The sequence below is a fragment of the Phodopus roborovskii genome, unplaced genomic scaffold (assembly GCF_943737965.1).
Source record: "Phodopus roborovskii unplaced genomic scaffold, PHOROB, whole genome shotgun sequence".
Taxonomy (NCBI): domain Eukaryota; kingdom Metazoa; phylum Chordata; class Mammalia; order Rodentia; family Cricetidae; genus Phodopus; species Phodopus roborovskii.
The window spans coordinates 34161648-34184933 of NW_026126517.1; the positions used below are offsets into that span (position 1 = coordinate 34161648).

General features: G+C 46.4%; 1 protein-coding gene across 1 annotated transcript; it reads right to left on the reverse strand.

Moving 5' to 3' along the window:
- Window positions 1-3282: 3282 nt before the first annotated feature.
- Scamp5 (secretory carrier membrane protein 5) lies at window positions 3283-13903 on the reverse strand. Its single transcript, XM_051197572.1, has 6 exons — window positions 13873-13903; window positions 12999-13127; window positions 8837-8993; window positions 7786-7887; window positions 7276-7393; window positions 3283-5793 (listed from the first exon to the last, which is right to left on the reverse strand). Exons 1-6 carry the CDS (start codon window positions 13877-13879, stop codon window positions 5599-5601), a joined length of 708 nt encoding a protein of 235 aa, XP_051053529.1. The 5' UTR covers window positions 13880-13903; the 3' UTR covers window positions 3283-5598.
- Between the last annotated feature and the right edge of the window lie 9383 nt (window positions 13904-23286).

Below are 23286 nucleotides of genomic sequence, written 5' to 3' on the forward strand. Positions count from 1 at the left end.
AAGGCCATGATTGCCATGAAAGAACCCAGTAGCTCCAGCTCCCCCCAAGCCTGGATACCCACAGGAGCCTCTGTTTGGCATTTGCCTGTAACATTTAGACATAGGCTCCTAAGAGCTGAGGGGACACTGGTTACCCATCTAGAAGCGATTAAGCACAGACTGGTTCCCTGGCACAATTCCCACTCCTACTTAAGTTCAACTTGGCAGCATTCTTTAAAGATTAACTTTACTTTGTACATTGACTGTTTATGCGTATAGGTGTTTTGACTGCATGTATGTCTGAGCATCAGTTGTGCACAGCCCACAGAGGCCAGAAGAGGATGTCAGATCCCCTGGAATTGTGGTTACAGTTGGATATGAGCTGCCATGTGGGTCTAGGGAATGGAACCCAGGTCCTCTGCAAGAAAAGCATGTACTCTCTTAAACACTGAGAGTTCTCTTTTACCCCACCCCCAACACTTTGAATCTTTCTGTAATTTGGAGCCTCAACCAGGACCAGGCTTGCTAGAGAAATGAGTTCACCAGAAAGTCTGGGGAGCACTATTAACAACTGACAAAGTCCATGGAACCTAGTAACCAGCTTCCCAGAGCACATCACCAGCAGGTGAGAGACACATTTGGGTTTTTGTTGTCACTGTTTAATTATTTTAATCATGTGTACCCATGTGACTGTGTGTACTTGAGTGCAGATGCTCTCAGAGGCCAAAGGCATCCAATCACCTTGGAGTTGGAGTTTGGGGCAGTTGTGAGCTGCCCGACATGGGTGTGCACACAGGTGATAGGAATGGAACTCGGGTCCTGTACATGCTCTTAACCACTAAACCACCTCTCCAGTTCCATGAGAAGCACATTCTTGATTCTTCAGCAGAACTTCCCTGTCAGTCATCAATGTTCCCTTTAAACCTCCAGAGTCAAACTTGAGTTTCTCTAGGTGTCCTTGAACTCAGGGTTAATTTTTTTTTCCACTCCTCACAGACCGAAGTGCAGGAACAGGGAGACGCCTATATTCCCAATGTGCTGTCTCCAGCTTATTGCTAGACCAGTCTTTACTTTAAGCAGCATATGCATTGTTTTCCTACTCTTACTTGACCATAAAATTTACTTTTATGTATATTCAAGAAAAAGTGAATTGTGATGGCACCTGCCTTTAATCCCAGCACTTGTGAACAAGTAGGCAGATTTCCATGAGTTCAAGATGAGTGTGGTCAACATAGTGAGTCCTGGGCTAGCTAGGGATATACAGAAGAGACTTTGTCTTGAAGGAAAATTTAACAAAAAAAAAAAGGATGGGGGGAAGAGAGATTTTAAGACAATGAGACCACACACACACACACACACACACACACACACAGAGAGAGAGAGAGAGAGAGAGAGAGAGAGAGAGAGAGAGAGAGAGAGAGAGAGGACCTCAGTGTGTTACATGTAAGTCTTCTCTCCATTTAATCAAGGTCAATGTTTAAAGTTTCAGTTTCATGGTATCTGCCAGTAACAAAATGGGCAAGAATGTAGCCAGGAAAACGTCACCACCCTACACCAAAACCCATACTGTCCGGCACCTAAAGCCCTTTCATGGTGTTAGGAAAAGCAAGGAATGCTTGTTCATTCAAAAGGCTTGGCATTCTCATGGACTTCCCTCACACCTGAAGCAGGCATGTTTGGCTCTAAAGCTCTTGCAGTTAGTTTGGGTACCTCTTGAGGATAAAGGGAGCAACTCCACCCCCACCCCCAGTTTCCAAGCACCCACCACTTCCTGAGGCTCTCTCCCGCCCATTAGATAGTTCTGGCTTCCAATATTTAATCAGGAAAAATTTTTCAGACAAAAAAAAAAAAAAAAACCTGCCCTCATTCTAATGTTTAAATGCCACTCCGCACGTTTAGGGATTAAGCAACTAAACACTCCCAGGGTTTTCTTTCTCTATTTTACTAATTTAAAATAGTTTGAGGCAAGTTGGCTCAGTAAGGTAGCTTGCAGACAAGCCTGGGATCCTGAATGAGCGACAGGACTTTACATGGTTGAACCGAACCCCTCAGGCTGTTCTACGATCTCCACACGCACGCCGTGACAGCACCCCATCCAAAATAAATGTGACTTTTTTCAGAAGAAAGTTGTCAATTCGGGACGCTCCTGGATCTCTTTGGACGCTTATGCTGCCGTTTTTCAAAGGTAAGCGTTAAGTGTGGGTGTCCTGATTGCGCCCCCTTTAAAGCGATTCAACAAGTCTTTTCAAGGATAGAGCATGTCAGCGGGCACAGGTGCAGCTGCTATTCCCAAACCCTGAGCGCGAGATCACACCCGTGGCCCAACATCACACACATAGTAACACATCGACCCTCGCTCGGACCCAGAGCCAGAGGAGGGTCTCCCACCGCCACACCACGCCGAACCCAGGCTTTCCAGCCCCTTCCACCGCTCACCCGCGCCAGCTGTCCCAAGTATCGCGCTATCTAGGCACCCTTACCTTCCGAGTCTAAAGGGCATGCGATAAAGCTACGTAATCGCATGGCCTTCTGGGAGTCGTAGTCTACCTCTCTGCCTTCTGGGAGTTGTAGTCACTGGAGCGCACTCCAGACCCGACATAATTGTGTAATTCTCCCAACTACGCCGCACACCTGTTCAGAACTCAGGCACTTAGTACTATTTACTACACCTGTTCCAAAATGTCACTCGGCTCTTGAGACAAACAGGAATACAGAAAATTAGAGGCTATAAATGAGGAAGCTGCACGATCTAAGCCACAACTCTAAGCAGGAAAGCCTTGTCATTGACGGGAGTCATGTCCAGAATTTTTTTTTTTCTAAACTTTGTATGATCTGGAACTCAAAAATCTGCCTGCCTCTGCAATACTGGTATCAAAGGAGTGTGCCAGGGCACCCATGGCTACTTGAAAGTTATCCTGAGGAGTGACCAGCACAGAGGCTCTGGACAGCATTCTTAGTGGGCACACTTTTGGCAAAGACTCGGCATATTGGAATAGTTGTCATCACCTTGCAGCAATCACAGGTCTCAAGTGACCCACCATGGGAGCTGAGAAAGGGCCTGTGTTCCAGGCCTACCGTTGCTAGAGGTAAACCATGAGGACCCTCACTCATTGTTACAGACAATTTTATTCCTTCTTAACTGGTAGTTGTGGGATTTACTTCGTGGCCTACTCAAGGCTGCTTTAGGAAAAGGATCACAGAATTCCAGGCCACAGATCCACTCAATCAAACCCTATACCCCTGCCCCACATTCCACATCAAGGCTTCATTAGGACCCACATGAAGACAAGTAACACAGCAGAATAAACAGGGTCAAATGATCCCTTTTATTATGGTTCATCCAGTTACCACAGATAGACACATTGGCTCAGGCAGGTCAACTGCCAGCTAGGGAACAGTTTGTGTCTTTCAGAAACAAGGGGCAGTGGGCACCAGGAGAATGCAAAAGCAGGTCACTGGCTTGCAGCACACAGGAGGATCCCCAGAACCAACTGGGCCTCCTCCCACCCCCAAACTAAACCATCTGTGCCCAGCCCCCTTTCTCATCCTGGTTCCCTTCTCATGAAAGTGCATAGTTGCCTGGAGATGCAGCATTCCAGGGTCTGAGCAGCTAGGCCAGACACTGGTAACAGGCTTTCCCAAGGGCAGCGCCAGGCACGGCCAATAGGTCTGAGCCAGGAAAGAGGAAAGGCAGATAGGACAGGAAATTGAGTGGAAGTAACATCCAACAGCTAGTGGATGCTAGATTGGCAGCTGGATCATAGCCCTCCTGGAACTTCCAGAGGACCAGGAGAAAGGGAACCAGAAGTCTGGGGTCAGGAGAAGGGAAGAGGGAAGGCATAGCCCTAGGGGTCTCTTAGAGTACCAGGGGTTATGACAACTGCTCCCCAGAGAGAAAACAGTAGGGAGAGAATCAACTAAGCCTAAGGGGTCATTAGGAGGGGAACTTTCTAGAGACTCTTGGCTTCCCATACAAAGAAGAAGCTAAAAATCAAAGCTCAAGGTGACCTGAAACCAGGTCTTAGGTCCTACAGCCTGGAATGACCAAGTAGGGTCTGGCTCTCCAATCTACCTAGCCCAGGTGAGTTTCTGTTGGAAGGAGGTGAGAAACAGGCAGCTGCTCCTTGGCAAGGCCTACCCACCTCAGGCCTCACACACAGCCAGATCCTCAACCAGGCAATGTCCACCCATTGCTTAGAAGAGACAGTCCTGGGGACTGAGATCAGTCATAAAGGGGAGGAGGGTTCTAACAGAACTAAGAAAAGGCCAGGAACCAAGTCCTGTAGTTAGTTCTCAAGAGAATGGAAGAGAAGGAGGGAGGGGCAAAGCCCACTAAACTGAAAACTAAAGGCAGAGTCCTCCTTCCCTCCCTGTCAGCCAGGAACCCTGCTCAGGACATTGTGCTTGCAGCTTCAACTGGGCCTGGGAGCATCCACAGAATCTGTCCTGTAGCCAAGGGCAAGTGGGACTGGAGAGGTATGCTATCCTCTCAGTGAGCTTCTATTTTCTTCTCTTTGACAACCCCCACCCCCCAAGACCTGGCCCTCTAAGCTCTACCCTTTCTGCCATACTCAAACAGAACAGCTACTTCTCCCAGGATTCCATGCCCTCTGTTCCAGCAGTGGTTTACTGCTAACAAGTCACAACCCAGCTCCACAGGAAATGCAGAGTGGCTAAAGGAGGATCAGGAAGGAATGGAGAAGGGACAGAGGAAGCCTGCCTCTGCAGGCCAGGCTTTCACAACCAAGGAAAAAGGCCTGCATTTCCATTTCCTGGGTGTCAAGTGCCAAACAGGCTCTCCATCTCCAACCAGTGTGCCCTTCCACATCAGGGCTGGCTCATCTCTCATGTCAGCTTCCTTGAACTGGGGAGCAGATTGGAATTGGGGATCTGGACAGTCTTGGAAGCAGACACAACTGGGACACTCAGCCTTAGGAAGACAAAGAAAAGCTCCATGGGGAGGAGAAAGATCCTGGAAGGGCCAGCAGGGAGGAGAGCACAAAGAGTCTAAGAGTGAGGCAGAAACAAGGGGAAAAAAGAGATTGGGGGGGGGGGGCTACTGGGAGCAAGAAAACATCCTCTCCTTCCCACGCTCCAGAACATACTTATCACCATGAATGCAAAATACTGTTGCTTCCCAATAGGACCAAAGGGGGAAATAGCTTCGGCTCATAACTCTGCACAGAGTGCCAGGCTCTCTGCTAGGCCTTCCCCTGCCCCATGAGGAATCCCTGGGCCAGGGTCAGAGGGGCAACCTGGTGGATGGGTTGGAAGGGAGCTGGTTTAGTTCTAAACATACATCTAGCACCACAACAAGATATCTCCACTGCACATTATTTCACAAGGGGACATGAACTCAGCTACCAGTGCACAGGACCTCTCCTTGTGCAGCCCACAGCTCTCGGAGTGCCAAGAGCAGGACCCAAAAGGTGGGGGTAGGGGATAGACATATACATATATACACACACACACATATATATATATAACTCTGATTCTTTGTACAAAGTTGGGGAGGAGAAACGGGAAGGGGAAACCCTGCTTGGTCACCACACAGATGATGTGGCTTGAGCCCCCTGTCCCACTGGCCCCCAGCCCTGCCTCCTGGTAGGCTTGGCTGGTTCACATCTCATTAGAGTATGTGTAGTTGGGGGTAGCAGAATATTGAGTCTGCGGTTGATTCATGGCACCCTGTGCAGCCCCCATGGCTGCATTCTGGGCTGCCTGTTGCACATGTGGGTTCTTCCACGCTCCAGTGGTCCATTCCTCCTGAGCTTTGCTGAAACTTCCCCCACTGCCCCGGTAGAACTTATGAACCTGTAGGAACAAAAGCATAAGGAAGGGATAGTTAAAGAGGAGAGCAAACAAGGTGTTACTGCATGCCTGCAATCCCCAAAGAGGAGAATCCTGTTTCAAGAGGCTGTCTAAAAAATAAAAACAAAACAGCCAGGATAGTGGCACACGCCTGTAACCCAAGTCTTGGGAGACAGTAGTGGGAAGGTCAGGAGCCCATGGTTATTCTTCGTTATTCTTCAATACATCTTGAGTTTGGGGCCAACCTGGATTTCATAGATCCCTATCTCAAAAAACAAATACATAATTAATTAAAGCCGAGCATGGTGGCACAGATCTTTAATCCCAGCACTCAGGAGGCAGAGACCAGCAGATCTCTGAGTTCAAGCCCTTCCTGGTCTACAGAGTAAGTTCCAGGACAGCCAGGGCTACAAAAAAATATCCTGTCTCAAAAAGCCAAAAATAAATATATTTTTTAAATGGAGTAGACAGCCATTCAGGAAACAGATGGCATCCTTCTATGAAAAAATAGTCCCCAGAGTATAAGTAAGTCAAAAGACTTCTGGGTCAAGTGTGTGTGTGTGTGTGTGTGTGTGTGTGTGTGTGTGTGTGTGTGTGTGTGTGTGTGTGTTCATGTGACTTCAGGTGTCAGAGGATAACCTCCAATGTCAGTTCTTGCCTTCCACCTAGTTTGAGACAGGTTTCTTGTTGTATTATCACTGAATGCATCAGGCTAGCTGGCCCACAAGGTCTCTTGTCTCCATTCCCCATCTTGCCATAGGAGCACTGGGATTACAGATGCTTATAGTGCCTGGCTTTACATGGGTTCCTGGTATTCACACTCAGATCCTCACAATGGTATGCAAGTGTTTTTTTACCCAGTGAGGTGTCTCCCCAGAACCCACCTGTATGTTGTATGCAAATGCAGGAGGGGGTGCACTTGCCTGTGCATGTACATGTGGAGGTCAGAGGTCAACTTCAGCTCCCTTCTTGTATTGTTCTCCACCTCATATTTGGAGGATGAGCCTCTCTCCAAATCTGAAGCTTGCCACTTTAGCTAGACCGGCTAGGTCTGGAATCTGCCTATTTCTGCTCTGCTCCCAACTCTACAGTTGCAGCCATTTGCCCCTATGTCAGGCTGTAGATTCTGGGGAATCTAAACTCAAGTCCTCTTGCTTATGCTGCCAGCATTTTCCCCACTGGCTCCCCAACCTCCTGGGTCCTCTTTTTGTCTTCTCTTCTTTTTTTTTTTTTTTTTTTTTTTTTTTGTTTGTTTGTTTGTTGTTTTTTGTTTTCGAAACAGGGTTTCTCTGTATAACAGCTCTGGCTGTCCTAGAACTTGCTTTATAGACCAGACTGGCATCAAAGTCACAGAGATCCGCCTGCCTCTGCCTCCGCTACCACCACCACCCAGCACCTGAATCCTCTTGTAACTTGGATGAAGGGTGGTTTCGGGTCACAGAGCCCTCCCAAAGCCGCCCCCTCACCCTTGAGGTTTACACATACCATGCTAAGGGCGATGAAGGAAAAGACGGCCACAACCGTAAACATGATTGTGGGGATGAGCATCACCACCGCTGAGCCAATATTTGTCCCGAAGAAGGAAATGGTGGCGATCCAGCCACTGTAGGAAGAAACCAGCTGTGGGTCTATGGATGAAGGAAAAGGGGACCCAGGAGCCACCCCTTTGATTATCTCTTCACCACTAGCCAGAGGGACCATATTTCTGATACTCCTTAGCCTATGCCCCCAGAGCTCCTGAGCCAGAAGGCTTTTCCTCCCCAGCTTTCACACAAAGTCTGACTCTCCTTGGCCACCCAGACACTGCTTCCCAGTTCTCCTCCCCCACTAATCCTATAGTGAACACTACTCCACTACTCCAAAACCCCTCATTCTATACCCATAATAAGCCACTTGGTGTCCTTAAAAGCAAATCATCTTAGTACAGAGGTAAGCGGTAAGCAAACAACCCAAATGCTACTCCTACTAGCCCCAGATTAGCTCTTTGCCTCTTACCAGACACCCCAGCCTGGAATTCCCACAGCCTGGATGATGCTGATGACCAACTGGGCCATAAAAGTGAAAAAGAAGGCCATGAAGCTGAAGGAGCTGTCTGTCCTGTGGCAGAGAAGATGGTATGTCACCTGGGCAGGAGCACTGGTCACCCCTGAACTCATGAACCCAAAGCTCCTCGGGGCATAAGTGACATGGATATTAAAGGCTTTAAAAGAGTCTAAATAGGATGGCCTTCATTCATAGACCTTTAAAGGTTTGGGGGAGTTATGCCTATGTACAAGAAAGGGATGTCCTCATGAAAGGACCACCCATGACACATGGATCAATGGTCCTATTGGCATAGAGATAGATGGTTCCATTGTGGGAAAAGTAAACAGCTCCATTATCAAGGGACTAGAACAGGGATGGATGGCTCTATAGATATAGGAAATCTCAGTGCTACTAATATAGATACCTGGTTGGCACTACAACATTAGTTAATTGGCACAAAATGGTTAGTCCTATTGACAAAGAGATTTAAGACTCCATTGGAACTGAAATGTATATTCTGCTGGCATCAAGACAGTCTTGTTGCTATGTGTAGCCCTAATAGTATAAAGATTGAAAATCCCAGTTGGCACTAGGTGGACACTCACTGGCACCAAGACAGCTAGCCCCATCAATACATAGATAGGTATTCGCTTTGGCACAGAATTAGATGACATCATTGGACATGAATAGTGTCAGTGGTTCTTGGATGGCTCGTTCCAGTGACACATGAATGAATAAAGGGTCATCTTGTTACCAAATCAGTCATTCCCCATTGGTACACGGATGGACAGCTCCACCAAGACACACCCATAGGCAAAATTGGACAAGCAGGATAGACTGAAAGGGAAGGAAATAAGGGTCCCACTCCCAACCCTTTCAACCCAGCCTAGAATTCCCAGGAAGCCTAAGCCCCACCTGACAGTACAGTTAAAGGTGAACAAGGAAAACTGCAGGCAGACTTTGGGAGATAGCAAACAGAGGGAAGTAGGGGTAGCAGCTGGGGTCAGCACCAACCACTTACTTGAAGGCCTTGTAAATGGGCCGAAACCAGCAGACGTAGGAGCAAGGTGTGAAGAGGATGAGCCAGAGAAAGGCGAGGCCAAAGTTGGTGGCTCCCCCGCCTCCGATCAGCCACGCGAGACAGCCCACCAGGTTCACGGCCAGCGTGACGCTGTTCACTGCAGACCCAGGAGCACATGCACACACAGAAATAGACACCAGATACACACACACAGACACCAAAGTCCATACAGAGATGTGAGAATCCAAACATGGAGGCACACACCCAGGATTCCATATAGACTCACAAGCAAATACATGGCAACAACACAAACAGGCAGCAAGACATAGACATACACATACAAGTGCAAACACATACACACACAGATCACCCACAGGCCATACCAATGAATACACAAACACACACACACACACACACACACACACACACACACACACAGAGTACAGACTGTAAGGAAGAAAGCTGGGAGCTTGGGTCTACCCTTCCCCAAATCCACCCCTAGGGATCTGAGAAATCCCAACAACCAAGAGTCTCTACAGCAAGAGCCCAGAGCTTCTGTCCAGAAAGCCCTGGAAGTATCTCATAGCCTCAGGGTTTTTTCCTTGTAAGAAAAGCCTCTGGGTGAGGGTGGAGGTGGCTCAGTGTTAGAATTGAGCTTAGCATGCAAGAGGCTGGGATCCATCGCCAAGACTAGGACTCAGTCCTTGGTCCTCCCAGGCCCACAGCAATCACCAATTACCAAGCCATCTTATATATTTTCTTACAAAGTAGGGACATAAAAGCAGCAAAGAAAAAGACATTCTGGAAGCCTCTCTTCAAACCACTGGACCACCTGTCTGGCTCATGAAAGGGGGCAGACAATGGAGCTGGGAGCTCTGTCCTTATCTAATCCATTTCTCAGACTACCTTTGTTCTTCTTTCTCCAAGATATCTTCCTAATCTATCTCACTTTCCTCTGACCTGCAGATCTGGGCTGCTGTGCAGTTCCCAAATGTAATTCCAGTCCATCATCGGACTAGAAGTTCCTCAGTGGTGAGGTCCAGACTCCTCTCCCTCTTTCTCACCTCACCTAGAAGATCCTAGGACTCACATCACTGAGTCACAGCTGGCAGAGATCTAAGGACTCTTCATTTTACAGATTAAAAAACAGACACTGGCACTAACACACACCTATATCTTCAGACCCCTGGCAAATCCCTTCCATGAATATCAAGCTGAGTCCCCAAAGACCTGCTGAGTTAACAAAGGAAGGTGGGCTCAATCTTGCCTTCAAGAAGTTGAGCTCCTAATCTCATCTTCTCCATCAATCTCAAGGCTTAGATACATTGTTTCCGGACCAAAGCACCTGACAGGCACCTAGTAAGGAGTTAAGGAGGTTATTTATAGCCCTTAAATCCAGCTTCTGGGCCAGATCTTCTCATAAGGCGGAGTTCCAGAAGCCTAGAGCCTGGCAGAATGCTCCCCTAAGCCGGACCTGGCCTGATAACTATGTCACCTGTACAGGTACGCCCATCTCAGCCTCCCATGCCCCATAACAAATATGGATACTTCTTGTATATTTCAGGCATTTCCTTCCATTCCTGTTCATTGCTTCAAAGTTTGCTAGAGCTGTGTTGTTCTTATTGATTGTTCTTTAAAAATATGTCCCTACCTCTCTCTCATATGGGGTGAGTGTGTGTGTCTTTGCCATAGTGTACATGTGAAAGTCAAAGGACAATTTGCAACCCGAACCCCAGGTCGGTTCTCTCCTTCCACTATGTGGCTCTAGGGATCAAACTCAGGTTGTTAAGACTTCATGGCAAGCCCCTTTAACCTACTGAACTATCTTGTTGGCCTATATTTCCTTTACTCACAGAAAAGTCACTACCCATTATCATATTGGCTAGCATCACTCTTCCCAGGCCCAGCCATCTCTAGCTCACTTGCTCTAGTGTTTACATTGCAATTCTCCTTTCTGTCTTTGGAATGGACAGCCCTGACTCAGCCAGTACCTCTCTAGCCATGAGGCAGTCTCTGCCTTTACTCTTCTCTCTGTCCAGCTCAAAGTCTGCAGTTCTTTGTTACACTCTTTCTTTCTTCATTTTTATGGTATGAGCACAGTCATGGCCTAAAAGTTACTATGCAGATCAGACTGGCCTCAAACTCACAGAGATCCATGTGCCTCTGCCTGCTAGGTACTGGAATTAAAGGTATGCATTGACCCAGAATGACCATAACACACATCTTTGCCTGAACTGAATGTCCCTAAGGAAAAAAGGCTGCAGGAAACTATGAATTTGTGACAACCAACCTCAGATGATCCTGTGCATGCCCCAGAGATCTTGGAGGTTGATTTTCACATCCTTGCCTTTTGCTATGAACATAGGCACCCACCTTCCCCAAAAGCCCCACCCTTGGTCCATATATATTCATTCTTTACTTAACCTTTATTTTCTATTATTTATGTGTATGAATGTTCTGCCTGCATGAGTATCTGTGTACCATATGCATGTAGGGCCTGTGAAGGCCAGAAGAGGGGTTGGAACTGGAGTTACAGACAACCGTGAGCCTCCATGTGGGTCCTGGGAATTGAACCCAGGTCCTCAGGAAGAGTAACCACTGAGCATCACTCCAGCCCCTTCCTCCTTATTTAATGGGAAAAAAACAGAAGCCATCAAGGGCAATCTTGCTTTCCTTCCAACATCTACAGGCTATTCAAATCTGTCCAACTCCTCCTCTTCTCATGTTACAGAGCAGGAGACCTTTCTCTGCCCATAAGCCAAGGCAAAGCAGGTCCTAGAACAGTCTGTGAGCCTGACCCTCTGCTACTGCTACTGCTACTGTCCCATGAAGATTCTGTTGTAAAGATGGTGATTTCTGTTTGCTTTTTACTCTCTCTCTCTCTCTCTCTCTCTCTCTCTCTCTCTCTCTCTCTGTGTGTGTGTGTGTGGTGATGTGTCTGAATCTGAGTCTCTGTGTCTGTATGTGTGGTAAGTGTGGTGTATGTATGGTGTGCGTGTGTGGTGTGTGTGTGGTATATGAAGTGTGTGTATGTGTGCAGTGTGTCTGTGTCTAAGTGTGTGTGTGTGTGTGTGTGTGTGTGTGTGTGTGTGTGGTATGTCTGTGTCTATGTTTGCCATAGTGTACAAAGACAACACGGTGCGCTATGACAACCTCCAGGAGCCATTCTTTCCATCTACCTTGTTAAGGAAGGGTTTCTCTTTTTTTGTACTTTGTACTCCAAACTCAGTCAGCCTTCCTAGCTCTCAGGGGTTTGTCTCCTGTCTGTGCTTCCCATCTCAACCTGTAATGGAACTACATCCAAATTTTTACACAGGTTCCAGGGATTGAACTCAGGTAAGCGGGCTTAGGCAAGCTTGTTCACTCCACTTTTATGAACTGAGATACCGCACTAGCCCAAAACAGTATTCTTTCCTTCCTTCTTGACACAGCTGAGTGCAGGCCTGAGCCAAGGCACTGTCACCTGTAACAGATGCCCTAAAGTCATACCACAGCCTCCCCTCCGTGCCTAAGCACGGTAGTCTTCTCACTACCAGGAGCCAAGTCAAGTCCCTACACCTCCTGATGACACCACTCCACTAACCTGCACAGAGCACCAGGAACAGGAACCTCTAAATTCTCATCCTTAAACCCTTAGAACACCGGGCCCCTGAATCATACAGCTACCTGGAACTGCAGCTCTCAGTGAGCCATACTGTCTTTCTACAACAGAGAACCTACTGTTTGGGAACTAGAGCAGACAAACTGGACCTCATGTCTCCTAACTCCCAATTGAATGCTCTTCTCTTTGAGCAAGACATCAGGAAACATGAGGCTGTAAAGGAAGGATTCTTCTCACAAATCCAGAGTCTTGGCAGTCACCACGGGTTCCCTAGAAAAGTACACCAGTGGTAGAGAAGCAAAAAGACAAATAACACCGCAAATAGGAACCCTGCTCAGAGGCTCTGTGAAGAGAGAGATCAAGGAGGGGTAGAAGAGAGGCCTATGGGAAAGAAGCTGGGGCCCAGCTATGGAACTGGCCAGTGGAAGTGAACTTGCCCAGGACCAGGCGACCAGCAGGGGAAAGACTTCCCAGGCCATGCAGATGCTACAGTTGAAAAGCAGGATGCACAAGCACCCCTCCCCACGGCCAGCACCTCTCCCTCATCCCCACAGTACTCACACATCCAGAGGTAGTAGAGGCGCTTGGTCAAGCTGAGATGCTGAGGAGGGATGTCTGCCTCGAAGTCTTGGTAGAAACACGGCTTCAGTGGGATGAATTTGGGCAATGGTGGGAAGTTGTTCACTTTTTCTGTGGGTAAGACACACTGCAAGACATCACCTTGGATATCTCTCCTGACCTCCCTTCTTGGTCCTATAGGTCCTATATGTTCCTACCACCACCACCCAGGCAAGGCTGCCTTTAGATCCTATATACTCCTGGCCCTGTGCCCTGGCCGCTTTGCTATCCCAACCCAACTGTCTCTATTTCCTGAATCTGCCAAGACAATCCCAAAGTAATCGAAGATGCTAGAATAGCATCTCTCAAAGGAACACAAAAGTCATAAAAGCTGCCTTCAGGGTGAGGTGCTCTCCACAATAGTGAGAGTGAGTTCGGGGCATGGGTGAGGGTCTGCAGATGTGGGTCCTGGATTCTACTCTATCATTAGTCACTCAATTCACTGGCCCTCTCTAGACCTCAGTTGTTCAGTGGAGTGGAATCTGGGCTACGTGGACCTTAAAGTTCCCTTCAGCTTTGGCAACGTGTACCTCTGGGCCTTTAGAAACCAGAGGAAAAAGTCTGAGTACAGTGGTAACACCAGGGACATGGACAGGTCATCCATGCTGCTACTTTGTCAGCAGGTCCCCAGGCTCAAAATCTGACATAGGACTGGATGGTGCTATGAAGTCCTCAGATAGACAAGTCACAATGGGGGTGGAGTCGGGTAAGAAATCAGGAGACAAGAATGCATACAGAAAGAGCAAGACTTCTGACAAGGGCCGACTGCTTTGTGCTTTTTTTCATGTCTACCCTGACGTGGCCCACTTCTCCTTACCCGCCATGATGGACCAGCCAGCCCAGAAGTCTGCTCACACTCCTTGTGCTGAACTGGAAGGAAAGAAAAACTAGATGAGAATGAGGATCAGAACACGGTGTACCTCAGCTCCCCTCTACACTCTGGCCGCGTTTCACACTCTCTGAGACACAACAAACTCCTGTTCCCACTGTGGAATGAACCCAAACGGAGCAGCTCTTCACCTGGAGGAGTCAACACAGCATCATCCACACCCTTCTAGCTATTTCCACCATGCTAGTTAGTTTTAAATGTCAACCTATCACACCTGGGAAGACAGCTTCAATTGAGAAGTTGCCTAGGTCAAGTTGGATCTACGGGTGTGTCTGTGGGGGACTGTCTGACTGTTAATGTGGGAAGATCCAGGACATTGTTGGAGGCAGCATTCCCTGGGTAGGTGATCCTGGATTGTATAAGTGAAGAAAACTCACTGAATACAAACTAGTAAGCAAGCAGTATCTATGTGCCTCCTTCTCTCTGGCTATGGATGTTTAAGCCCTTAGTGATGGACTATAGCCTGGAACTATAAGCATCATAAATTCTTCCCTACCTTAAGTCACTTTTGGCCCGTGTGGTTTGTTTCATTGTTTTGTTTTGAGAAAAGGTTTCACTATGCAGCCCTACCTGACCTGGTATCCCCTGTGTAGACTAGTCTGGTCTACAACTCATAGAGATGCACCTGCCTCTGCCTCCCGGAATACTGAGATTACCGGCATGCACCATCAAACCCAGCTGATCAAGGTGTTGTAACAACATCAGAAATGAAACTAGAACCACCTTTTGCCTCAAGGCACAGTCTATTCACAGAAAAACCAACCCAGGGCTACTGAGGGCTACTCAGCGGGGTAAAAGCTGCACAGATGACTACCTAGATCCCTGGAATCCACAATGGAAGAAGATAACTGACTCCCAAAACTTGTCCTCTGACCACATGTAGCACACACAGTAACAAATAAGTAAACAAAAACAGAAGGAAAACTCACAGAAGGTAGGAAAGGTCATCTCATCCTCTGACCCTCTTAAGCTAAGCTGGCCTCCCTCCTGCCATATGTTCACTTATTAGAACATCATCACCTGCCAGGTACCAAGGAAAGAGACTGAGCAAGATGGACATGGACCATGCCCTGCATACGAAGCAGTCCATAGCCCCTGCAGTCAGTCACACAAGGGAAACAAGCCTGCCATGCTGGTATACACTGGCAGCCCTGGCACTCTGGAGGTGGTACAGGATAATCACAGGCTCAAGGCCAGCCTGGGCCCCAATAGTGAGACTGGGACCCCTAAGGCTATTATGAGGCAAGTTACAAGGGACCTGGAGGAGGATGTGCAGAATAAATGGAAGGAAGCAACCAGGCAGACTCCCAGCCACTTAGACCACTGGGCAAATGATGATGGCCCACAACCAGAAGCATGTGTGAGAAGAGGTAGAGGGTTCGCTCAGGGAGACAAGCTGTGTCATGGGCACCGTGGGAAGATTGCCGGGCAGGACTTCGTGCCAGCATTTGGAGCACACAGGGTCAGAAATTCAGCAGAAGTCTTGCTGGCACATACATTAAGTCATCACTGATGAGATAAGGCTAGGGAAGTCACTGTGCAATCACCGTCTAAAACAATATCCTTAGTGGACATGTATGTGACCAAGACAAGAAAATGGTCAAGGGCAATGGCAATGGAGCATTTGAAGCTTGACTGACATTTATGTAAAGTTTCATTTTATTTTGTTTTTAAACAAAACTAATCTATGATAAAATGAAGACACAGGGCCAGGCGTTGGTGGTGGTGCACGTAATCCCAGCACTTGGGAGGCAGAGGCAGATGGATCTGAGCTCAAGGCCAGCCTGGTCTACAGAGTAAGTTACAAGGCAGCCAGGACTACACAGAGAAACCCTGTCTTAACCCCCTACCCACCCCCAGCAAAAGAAAAAAGAAAAGCAACTGCCACCACCAAGCCTGATTTCTGAGCAAATGTTAAAAATGAATCCATCTGAGTAAAGACACATTGTGCTCTCCAATATCTTTTTAACTTTATACTTTGGTTTAAAAGTTTCCAGATAAAAAGTTAGAGGGAAATATAAATAATGTCAATAATGGATTACAAAACACTGAATGAAAAGGTACACATGCCTTATGTCATCTCAGCACAGCTGAAAGCCAGCTTGGGATACAGGGCTAGATGGGAAGGAAGAAAGGGACCTTGAATAAAGCTCAGTGTTAGATCACATGATTAGAAATGTACAAGGCTTAGACAGCCAAGATGGCTCAGTGGGTAAAGTGTCTGAGACCAAGCCTGCTGACCTGAGTTCAGTCCCTAAGCCCCACACAGTAGGAGAGAATCGACTCCCACAGCTCCTTCTTTAAGTACTCCATGAGGGTCGCATGCCTATGTGCCTCCACACACACTAAATAAATGTAACAATTTTAAAAGGGAGAATAAATGTAACAATTTTAAAAGGGAGTTTGGAAGATGGTGGTTAAGAGTACTGATTTCTCTTGCAGAGAACCCAAGCTTGGGTCCTAGTATAGACATCAAAACTCAAAATGGTTTGTAACTCCAGTTCCCAGGGTTTCAGTGTCCTCCTGTGACCTCCATAGGCACCAGGCAGGCACATGGTACACATACATACATGCAGGCAGATCATCTAGACCCATAAACTAAAACTAAATCTTTCTTTAAAATAAAGAAATTAATGTGCAAGGCCCTGGGTCTAATCATCAGCACCTAAAAAGGGGGGGGGGGCAAAGCCCTTTTTTTTTTTTTTTTTTTTAAAATGTGGATTATTGTATGTGGAGGGTGTTGAATCCCCTGGGACTATAGTTATAGATGGTTGTGAGCTGCCATGCAGATGCTGGAAATCAAACCCACGTCCTCTGGAAGAACAGCCAGCACACTATTACCACCGAGTTACTGCAAAGTTCTTTTGATAAAGTAGAAGGAATGACAGAAGTCTTAAAAATCACCATTCTGGGGCTAGAGATATCACTCGATGGCTTTCTGTGCAAACATGAGACCTGAATCTGAATTCCTGGTGCCTAAATAAAAAGCTGGATATGACTACAGGCATCTGCAACCCATTGCTGTTGGCATCAGAGACTAGGGGATCACTGAGGCTTGCCAGCCCACCTAGCCAAAAACAGTGACCTGCAGGTGAGAAATCTTGTCTCAAGGGAAATGAGGTGATACAGCAGGACACCTGACATTCTCCTCTGACCTCTGCATGAACTCACATGAGCAAGCATTTGTGTGTGTGTGTGTGTGTGTGTGTGTGTGTGTGTGTGTGTGCGTGCACGCGCACACACGTAAAGATACACACCAACATACCACACACATATACAAATCTCTACTCTATAACCCCTACACAACAAGGGGAAAAGGCAGGGATTACTTGGCTACCGAAACCACTGTTGCTGTGGAAAAACAATAGTGTGAGTGTCACATTTCAGAGTGCTTATGAATCTTGAGAGAGAAAAGATATTCCTAAATGAAAGAATCTGGCAGACCAAATGATCAAACTTAGCATTTATGCTAACAGAATAAAAAGGCAATGTGTGCACAGAAGGACACATACTCTTCAGTGTAATGTCATTGCCTCCAAAAGAAAAAAGAAAAGAAAAAAAGTTTAATTTGAGAGTAAGTATGAGCCAAGCATGGTTGAGCATGCCTGTAGTGCCAGCAATAAAGAGACAGAAGCAGTATACTGGATCAGAAGTTCAAGGCCAACCTGAACTACTAAAAGTCCTGTCTCACAAGGAGGCACATGTGGTGTGGTTATTAAAAAAAGGAAGACACTGTTCACAAAAAGACATCTCTCTTAAGGGTCTACTTACATGAGATACTGAGTCAAATCCACAAAAATAGAAAAAAAAATTAAAGAAGGTAATAATCAATGGAGGAAGAAAAACCTAAAAGGAGGAGTTTTTGAGGGACTCTGATGCAAGAAGGTGAGATGAGCCATGAAGTCAACAGGTGGGAAGAAGCAGATGTAGGCAGGTGTGGGGCACTGGAATACAGCAGGAGTCAGCCTCATGTTCCCTGTGATACTGTACAGGCCAAGCTGCAATGAGAGGGAGGAGGCAAGAACAGAGCTCTCAGTTAATGGGCAATTACAACACAACCTAAGTGCTCTGTGACAACAAACACAGAAAGCTATGAGAAACAAGACCCTCCTGGTACCTGCCAGTGCTGCCAACAAGGGCTCCACAGAGGAAGCGATACCAGACCTGAATATGCAAAGACCAAACAGGCATTAGCTGGGCAAAAGGAGTAAAAGAAACAGAGGAGGCCAAAAGAGCAATGAATCCCTACTCAAGGAATACAGAGGCAGACTGAACAGAAAGCTTGAAGTGGAAGAAAGCCTAGGCAAAGGGGTTGCAAGCGGCTGGAGAGAGGGCTCAGTGGTTAAGAGCATGTAGTGCTGTTGAAGAAGACCCACGTTCCATTCCCAGGCATCTCACAAATACCTGGAACTCCAGCTTCAGGAGATCCAACACCTTATTCTGGTCTCCTTGGGGACATGTACCTTCATGCACACATCCATAAACAGACACAAACGTATACATAATTAAAATAGTATTAAAAGATGTGGAGAGGTGAAAAATAAATGGGCTTATCCCTTCCTTGAAGGCCATGGACAGGATCTGGTTTGCTCTTAAAACCATGGGACAACAATGAAGGATTTTGTCTTAATAACATCAAAGAAAACCCTCCGTCTACTTTGGGTTTGTTTTTGTTTGTTTGTTTGGTTGTTTAGTTGGTTGGTTTGACACAGGGCCTCACACTGTATACAAGGCTGGCCCAGAACTGACTATGTATCCTAGGCTAGCATAAAGAAAGCTCGTGACAATCTTGCCTCCATCTTATGTGTGATGAGATAACAGACATTCACCAATAGGCCCAACTCAGACATTGTTTTATACAGCCAAACAAACTATAATTTTTATCATAATAAATAAATAAAGCTTTGAGGGCTGGGGAGATGGCTCAGTGGGTGAAAGCACAAGCCTGCAGACCCAAGTTCAATCCCTGACAGCCAGACAAGATGGCTCACACTTGTGATCCCCTTAGAGGAAGATGGGAAGTAGAGACAGGAATCTCTAGAGAGCTTGAAGCCAGCTGGGTCAAAGCAGGCACAGCAGAAAAGCAGGAAAGACTTTGTCTCAAAAATAAGGTGGATGCAAGGTATGGTGAGGCAGAGGCAGGCAGATCTCTGTGAGTTCAAGGCTAGCCTGGTCTACAGAGTGAGTTCCAGGACAGCCAAGGCTACACAGAGAAAACCTATCTTGAAAAACCAACACAAATAAATAAATGTAAAATAAAATGAGCTTTAAAAAATAAACTTTTGGGCTGGGACGATGGCCCATTGTATGACACACTTGCTCCAGAGCATGAGGATCAGAGTTTAGACCTCTAGCACCCACGTAAATGCCAGGCTGAAGTGGTAGCTTACCTGTTCCCCAGCTCTCCCGTAGCAGAGAAGAGGATCCCCAGAGCAGGGTGGCCAGTGAGGCCAGCCAGATGAAGAAGCTCTGAGTGCAAGCAAAAGACCTCAATACATGGAGTAAAGAACAATCCAGGAAGGCATCTGATGCCAACCTCTGCCTCCGAATGCATACATATGTGTTTCCACACAGGGATACACAGTTAAATAAACACAAACATACACATGCCAAAAAGTTATGATAACAACAAGAATACTTTGAGCTGGGTATAGTGGTGCAGGCTTGTGATCCCAGGACTTGGGGGGTTCAGGCAGGAGAATTGCCATTATTTCCAGTCCAGCCTGGAATACATATTAACATTCTTTCCTCCCAACCCTCCCAAAAAAGTAAAAATAAAAATCTTGAAGCTAGAGAGATAACTTTGGGGATAAAGTATTTGCCAAACACGCATAAGGAAAAAAGTTGGGGTCCCCAGCACCCATGCAGAAGCAGACTGGATGAAGGGATGTGCATATAATTCCAGAGCTAGGAGGCAGCGACAGGCTATCCTCAGGGCAAGCTAGCTAACAACCCTAGCAAAATCGGCGAGACCCTGCCTTAAATAGAAAAGAAATGAGGACATCAACCTCTGGCCTCCACAGACATGCACACATGTGTATCCACACACATGCACATTCAAAAAGAAAGCCTATAACCCCCGTTCTTGGAAGTAGAAACAGGAAGAGGCAAGTGCAAGGTCTCTGGTTATATCATTGTGTTTGAGGCCACACTGGGCTCCAGGCAACCCTGTCTTAAAAAACCAAAATGGAAAAGAAAAGAGCAGTATCAGGACCAGAGAGATGACTCAGAGAGTAAGAATGCTTGCCACCAAGCATGATGATTTGAGTTTAGTTCCCAGAGCCACAAGAAGAGAACCGACTCCCTCAAGTGTCTTCAAACCTCCACACATAAGCCAAGGCATAACCATATGCATCACCTCCCACACACACACAACAATGAATAAATCTAATTTTTTAGATGGAGTCATACTATATCATCTTAGCTAGCCTAGAATCACTATGTAGGCTAAGCTAGCCTTGAACTTGCAGAAATCTGCCTATCTTTGCTTCCTAGGGGTTAGGATTAAAGGCATGCACCACCACATGGGGTAAAAAGTTTTTTTGAGAATTTTATATATGAGTACTGTATTTACATTATTCCCTCTTCCCATATACCCCCTCATGTTCATGGCATCTTTTTCTCTAATTATTATTCTCATATGATGTGTGTATGTATACATGTATAAATATATAATCACAACAGCCTCTTGAGGACATTTACTATTGTTTATATATACAAGTATTTAGGGCTGACCACTTGGTATTAGATAACCAATTAGAGAGATTATTCCTGGGTCATACTGATTCCCTCTCTTAATGTTCAAGTTCACTTTTATATTAAAGTCATTTCTTTTCTTTCTTTTTGTTGTTTCTTGTGGTTTTGGTTTTTTTGTTTGTTTATTTGTTTTTTCAAGACAGGGTTTCTCTATATAGCCCTGGATATCCTGGAACTTCCTCTGTAGATCAAGCTGGCCTCAAATTCAGCAATCCCCCTGCCTCCACCTCCAGAGAATACTGAATTTTAAAGCCAGATTTGTTGACTTTAATCCCAGCACCTGGGAGGTGGAGGCAGGGAGTTCGTGAAGTTCCAGGTCATCTTTGGGCTATAGTTTGAGTTTGAGGACATCCTAGACTACAGAAAATGGGGAGAGACTGGAGAGATGGCTCAGTAGTTAAGAGCAGGCATTGCTTTTGCAGAGGACCCAAGTTTGGTTCTCAGCATCCACACCAGGAGGCTCAGAACTCTGTGCAACTCCAGATTCCAGAAGTCTGGCACTTCTGGCCTCCAAAGATATCTATGCCCATATTCACACACACACACACACACACACACACACACACACACACACAAAAAAAATTGTAAGAAGCTCACAACTATAACTCCAACTCTTAGGAGGGAGGCTAAGGCGGGTGGCCCTGAGTTCAAGGCCGGCCTGAACAACAGGAACTAAGAAGCAAGACACTGCCTCAAAAGGCCAGGAGGAGAGTCAGAGGAAAAAGAGAGAGAACAAATAATGCAGGAGCTGGACATGGTGGAGATCCCTTTAATCCAGCACTCGAGGCAGAGGCAAGCAGATCTCTGTGAGTTCAAAGACAGCTTGTCTACACAGTGAGTTCCAGGTCAGATGGGGATACACAGAGAGTACCTGTCTCAAAAGCAAACAAACAAGCAACAACAATGGAATCATGCAGAACCCGAGGATTTCAACCCAGCTTCTTCGGTCATTGAACATAGCCAAGTGAGCAAAACACCCAAGATGCACCACTGTCCATATGGACCTCACAGCCAATTCAACCCATACATAAGCTTCCCTGCCACACTGAGATGATTCTCACTGAGGAGGAACAAATGTCCCTAAGCCAGGAAGGAAGCAAAAAGGTCTCCCTGAAGAAACATAACATTATTGCATGCAAACAAATTCAATGTAAAATAATACAAAGGAAAAATAAATATAAATCCTAGCTTTGCTTCAAAAAGGAGGAAGAAAGGAAGGAAGAAAGAAAGGAGGGAAGGGGAAGGAAAAAAGAAAGGAAGAAGGGAAGGAAGGAGGGAAGGAGGGAAGAGATTTGACACATGATGGCTCAGTGGATAAAGGCAATTGCCACCAAGCCCAACAGCCTGGGACTCACGTGGTAGAAGGAATGAATCAATTCCTAAAAGTTGTCCTCTGACCTCCGTAAGTACAATATAGCACATACATGTACACACAATAAGTAAATGAATGAAAGTAACTTATTTCAAAATGATTTATTTAATGTTTGGGTGTTTTGCCTACATGTATGTCTGTTTACCATGTATGTACAGTGCATGAGGAGGCCAGAGGGAGTGTCAGATCCCCCTGGAACTAGTTACAGATGATTGCGAGCCACCAAGTGGGTGCTGGGAACTGACCTGCTGTGGGTATGTATGTATACCACATGAATGCCCGGTACCTTCCACAGTCAGAAGAATGCACTGGTGCCTGGAACTGGAGTTACAGATGGCTGTGAGCCACTGTGTGGGTGCTGGGGATTGAACCCAGGTCCTCTGAAGAGGAGCCAGTGCTCTGATAAGCCTCCTCTCTAGCCCCAAGAAAAATATTTTTAAAGAAGGAAAGGAAAAGTTTCCTATCAATGAGTACAGATCTCTATCTTAAATCTTTTTAATGACTGATCAACTAGGTCAACAATGGCCACAGCCGTGGAGCAGTCGGGTGTGACATGGGCTGACCTAACAGTCAGAAGGTCACTGCTTCAAGGAAGCAACAGAGTAAAAGCCAGGCTGCCAAGAAACCAGGAAAACATGAGTGAGAAGAAAGTCTAGCAGCTAAAGGGATGGCTTAGTGGCTAAGAATACACCATGTGGCTCACAACCTATAACTCCAGCTCCAGGGGATTGACACCTCTGACCTCTACAGGCACCTGCACTCATGTGCACATACCCATATGCAGATACACACACCTCCACATAATCAAAAATAAAATCACATACCCATATGCAGATACACACACCTCCACATAATCAAAAATAAAATCTTTTTTTTTAATTTTTTTAATCCAGGCTTGATGGTGCATGCCTATCACAGCAACACTTGAGAGGAGAAAGCAGGAGGCCAGCCTGGGCTACAACAAGATCCCATATCAAAACCAAACAAGACAAGAGCTGGGGCTGTAGCTCTTTGTATGCACAAAGTTCAGAGTTCACTCTTCAACACCCTACAAAATGGGTGTGGTGGACCACACTTGTAATTCCAGCACTTAGGAGGTAGAGGCAAGAGGATTACTTCTAGGTCGTTATCAGCCACACAGTGAGTTACAGGTCATCCTGGGCTACATGAGACCATCCCTATAACCCCCCCATCACTTGCAAAATAAGGAGGCT

Coding starts and splice junctions, on each gene's coding strand:
- Scamp5 (XM_051197572.1), bottom strand. Junction 8,994..12,998: donor CCTCTACTACCTCTGGATGT/GTGAGTACTGTG, acceptor CTGGGTCTGCAG/TGAACAGCGTCACGCTGGCC. Junction 7,888..8,836: donor CCCATTTACAAGGCCTTCAA/GTAAGTGGTTGG, acceptor TCTCTGCCACAG/GACAGACAGCTCCTTCAGCT.